The sequence below is a fragment of the Engraulis encrasicolus genome, chromosome 23 (assembly GCF_034702125.1).
Source record: "Engraulis encrasicolus isolate BLACKSEA-1 chromosome 23, IST_EnEncr_1.0, whole genome shotgun sequence".
NCBI classification, from domain to species: domain Eukaryota; kingdom Metazoa; phylum Chordata; class Actinopteri; order Clupeiformes; family Engraulidae; genus Engraulis; species Engraulis encrasicolus.
In genome coordinates this window covers 2,761,267-2,766,266 of record NC_085879.1, presented here as the reverse complement: position 1 = coordinate 2,766,266, position 5,000 = coordinate 2,761,267, and the positions used below count along the sequence as shown (strand labels likewise).

General features: G+C 41.9%; 1 protein-coding gene across 1 annotated transcript in view; it reads left to right on the top strand.

Moving 5' to 3' along the window:
- The window catches only part of LOC134440579 (teneurin-1-like), a 275,455-nt gene that overhangs the window by 60,978 nt on the left and 209,477 nt on the right, over nt 1–5,000 (top strand). Inside the window, exon 4 of the mRNA XM_063190697.1 lies at nt 2,378–2,616. Coding sequence (XP_063046767.1) covers nt 2,378–2,616 — 239 coding nt within the window. The remainder of the gene's footprint in view (nt 1–2,377; nt 2,617–5,000) is intronic.

The following is a 5,000-nucleotide window of genomic DNA, read 5'->3' as shown; positions in this document are numbered from 1 at the left end:
CAGTGGAAATGTGAACTGCAGTTTCCATGACATTTAGCTGCATGGTTTTCTCTCAAATGTTTCCTTTTAAAACTAACTAAAATGCTAAAACACAAGCAAAACTAAAATGTATTATCCTCAGACCTGTTTTTAATGTTTGACATTTATAGGACCTTTGTGTCTGCAAAGGTTCACAGTGGACTTCATCTTCATGTTGTAGGGTTGTGTACACACATTGTTTGCTATTAATGTATTTCTTTTGGTTGGTGATAAAATAATAAGATGCGATATCTTGGGGTATGTCAAACTCTGACATTTTCATTTGCATTGTGACATTTGATATTCTGTTATGGCTTTCAGACATGGTACAAATGGTAAAAAAAGAAAGAAAGAAACCCACAATGCTTATAGCCTACAGTGCATCAATAATCAAATGTATGGTCCACGTATTATGATGCAATGCAGGGAGGATCTTACTAAAGTGAAATAGTTAAAAGTCTTGATAAAGCTAACCAGTAGCGTTGAGTAATCCCTTTAAAATGAATATGTCATACAAGATTACAGTTATCTGTGATGGCATGAATTGACAAAGTAGTGCGTCACGAACCCTGCTGCTTATGCTTATAGATTGTTGAGACATAATTGAAATTTGTTAGCACCCTTTAGATGTAAAAAAAAATCTGTTCCATGTTTTTCCCCAGAGGAAAAAAAAAAAAGTTCATATTATGTAAATGAACTTGGGTCTTTGGTGTAGCAAAAAAGTGAACGCATGCTCGCTTAACTCAACAGTACATCAACAGGGGCGAGTCAACATAAGGAAAGTGAGTCATTAGTTATGATGCACAGCTCTTCGTGGGCCTGGGCCATATACCATGTAGTTTTACTATGCGGTTCTGCTTAGATAGCAGAGACAGCAGCAATGGAATCTGATGCGTAGAGTAATGTGCGAGAACAGCAGTGATCCATGGCACGTGTGAATGGGGAGTGCGCATGAAACGCGAGAGCTATATGTTTACATTGATGAGCCTGAACACCTGGTTGGGATCGCCCATCTGCGTACCGTAGTGGCGAAGAGAAAAGGAGCTCGTAAGCGAAATGCACTGGCGTGTGGTGGTGGTGTTGTGCTTCTATCTAATTAGACTGCGCTATTTGGGTAGAAACAAGACACTTTAGTGTTTTTGAAACACAGATGACATATGTTCTTCGCATTTAGTTTGAGTCAGACTAATTAGAAAACCACGTCCCACTCACAGTTTCAGGGGATTTCTCTTGAAAAAAAGAAATGTCAGGTAGTATTGCAAAGGCTAACACAGAAACATAAATGACATTAATCACAGCACCAGCTTTTCCTCTTATTCCATGATAGTGTGGAAGTATGTCGGTAATGCTGCACTGTTTTTGATGGCATAGAATAGAGTGCCATATTGTTATTGTTATTTTTTGCGAAACAAAGAAATGTGCTTGGCAAGAGATTGTTTGTGATTAACACATTCAAAATCCTCCCTGCCAAAGGAGAATATATCACTATGTCCATATATCCACTGTCCTCGTCTGTCAAATAACAATATGTCACCGTGCTGTTATCCGATGTCCACGCCTCGGCAGACGGTATGCTTTATCGCTGAGCAGTAAATAAGCTGCACAGGTGGATTTGGCCATTTCCACCCGCTGTGTTGGCTGCCAAACTTGGATTAGGCTTGTTGATTTATTTATTGTTTATATTTCTCAAAAAACAAACAACTCAGCAGGATGCTGTTTGATTGATTGATTGATTTATTTTATTTTATTTTTTTTGGGGGGGGGGTGCTTTTCAATACCTTTTTTTTTACAAGATGGTAGTGACAGGAAGCGAGTTGGGAGACAGAGAAGGGGAAGGGTTGGTATAGAACCCGGTTCGGCCGTGGAGTAGACGAATGCCCTACCGTTAGCGCCACGGTAGAGCTGATTGATTTATCTTTTGAATATATTTTTTCTTTAAAACAGCTCAGAACAATGGAATGGGTTTGAATTTGAGTTTCTTGTTAATGTCATTCATCATTCATTGCTTCATTCATTCATTCATTCATCTATTTATTCATTCATTGATATATTTCCTTTAAAAACAGAAGCAGAACTGATTCAAACTTGGGTTTGTTATTTATGGTCCAAGCCATGGCTCAATGGTTAGAGCGCTGGCCTTTAGGTCAAGGTTTGCGGGCTCAAATCTCACACTTACCAGCACCTTCATCCATGGTTGAATTGCCCTTGAGCAAAGGCACCTAACCCCACTTTGCTCCAGGTCCTGTAACCAATACCCTGTAGCTAAATGACTCGCTAAGTAAGTCGCTTTGGGAAAAAAAATTGTCAACGTGTAATGTAATGTAATATTGTATGTGTTTGTTAATCTATTTTGTTCCAGGCACTTCCTGTTCAAGCACGGCTCGGGCTCCTCGACCCTGCTGAGTGCAGCCAATCAGAACTATCCGCTGACGTCCAACACAGTGTACTCGCCACCCCCGCGCCCCCTGCCCCGGAGCACCTTCTCCCGGCCCATGTTCACCTTCAACAAGCCCTACAAGTGCTGCAACTGGAAGTGCACGGCCCTCAGTGCCACGGCCATCACCGTCACCCTCGCCCTGCTCCTCACCTACGTCATCGGTAAGTTAGACTGATGGATGATCATGATGACAGGGTGGTCATCAGCACAACCTGTGTGTGTGTGTGTGTGTGTGTGTGTGTGTGTGTGTGTGTGTGTGTGTGTGTGTGTGTGTGTGTGTGTGTGTGTGTGTGTGTGTGTGTGTGTGTGTGTGTGTGTGTGTGTGTGTGTGTGTGTGTGTGTGTGTGTGTGTGTGAGTGTCTGTGTCTGTGTCTGTGTCTGTGTCTGTGTGTCTGTGTCTGTGTGTCTGTGTCTTAGCATGTGAAGAAGGAACCTCAATCAGCATTATGTATAAAAATCCAAGAGTTGTTGCCAGATATGTCATCACCTGCTTTTTGATGTGTGTTGTTTGTTTTGAGGCTGAAACAACACCCTCCACTTCACAAGCCACTTAGGTTTGTGTATCAAACATCTCCTTCATGTCATGTTTCCGATTTGTTCTATCTCTTTTAGATTCCAAGATGTCAGAATTCAGGTGTTTTTTCATACTCATTAGTAGCCAACCTAAGGACAGGGTGCAATACACACTTTTTGAAAGTGAGAAGAAAAGTTCACTCAATGTGTTTCCTTCTTCAACTATTTGTCATATTTAAAACGATACTGTGGTGAAAATGAGTTCTTTCAGACATAATAAACAGTTGGAAGCTTGCTTGCATTTCAACTTTAAGTATTTTTATAGATTTGGCTCGTTTCAAATGCAACAGGCGAGCACAGCTTGCTCCTTTGGCTCATGATCCATTTAACTGCATCCAAAGTACTTCTGGAGTCTGTGGGTGCCTGCTTTTCAACCTTGGTATGCATGTTGATCATTCTCTGCAGAATGTCTGGGTGTTTGTACATCTGTTTGGCAGAGTGTCAGTTTGAACAGTATGCTTGTGACAAAACAATTTCTTTCTGGATTTCGATAGCCCGATTCACACAGGATAAACAATATGGACCATCGGTAATTCACAATTACCCCTATACCGCTGTGTAATTTTTTGGAAAATTCAGACGGGATAAGAAAAGGTCTGTGATTTGCTCAATTTACAGACATTCTGATGGGAGGTGTTGGGGTAATTCTTGAAATTATTTTTGCTTATGGATCATTGTCAGCAGGATAGTTTGACTACCACTTGCCCCTGAAATGCTGTTAACCAAATTTTCGCCAGTATCCTCCATGATTCACTCCAGGAAATGACAAGAGATGTACGATTGCGATCTCTAACACGCGTGCACATTCACACGGGACTTTAATTATCACCGGACAGTAGGTAATTTGCACCTCAATTATTACTTCGTAAATTTTGGACATGGTGCTAAGAACTCAGACATTCATAAAGTCCTGCGCGGATCAGGATTTAGTCCTGGCTAATCAGCAAGATTTTGGACAATTGTTTGAAAAAAGTTTCAGGTATCAGTGTAGTCAGAGATAAACAGTGTAGTCCAGATAAACTCCAGTTACACAAATACAGGTTTGCCTTTACTACATACAGTATCTTCAATATACAGTAATTGAAGCTTTTGGCCTTGGAAGTGGTCAGCACTATAGGAATATTTCATGTTTTGCTCACTTTCTTCTCTGAGCCCCTTGACACTCCATCACTCTCTGCTCTTTAGCCCTTTTTATTTGTCATTCATCTCAATGTATTCCACATGCACGCATACATACACAAGCACAAGCACCAGCATGTACACACACATACTCTCTCTCTCTCTCTCTCTCTCTCTCTCTCTCTCTCTCTCTCTCTCTCTCTCTCTCTCTCTCTCTCTCTCTCTCTCTCTCTCTCTCTCTCTCTCTCTCTCTCTCTCTCTCTCTCTCTCTCTCTCTCTCTCTATCCCTTTCTTACTCATTTATTTGTGATTCATCTCAGTCTCTTTTACAAGGTCAAGCACCAGCATGCACACACATGTGCACACACATATACGTAGCATGCTTAAACACTTGCGCTCTCTCTCTCTCCTTCTCTCTCTCTCTCTCTCTCTCTCTCTCTCTCTCTCTCTCTCTCTCTCTCTCTCTCTCTCTCTCTCTCTCTCTCTCTCTCTCCCTATCCCTCTCTCAAGGCTACTTAGTAATACCACTCAGCATGCAGTCCTCTCCAGCCTCCCTTTTTGCGCAAGATCTTGCCTCACTATATTTCACCAAAACTGATGTTTTCATTATTCGCCATTTTTTTTCAACCCTGCCCTGTGTGCCCTCTCATACTTCTCACATCCCCTCCTCCCTCCTCCCTCCTCCCTGTTCCCTCGCTCCCCTCTTCCTTGTTCTGTCTCTCCTCTAATTTCCCCTCGGCAGGCAACCAAGTTTTTTTCCCCCTCCATTCTTTCCGCCCTTACCTCTGTACAGATAGTATAGCTCAAGGTCAAATTTAACTGAGCCTCGCTGTTAAGATTAATTTCTGGCTCC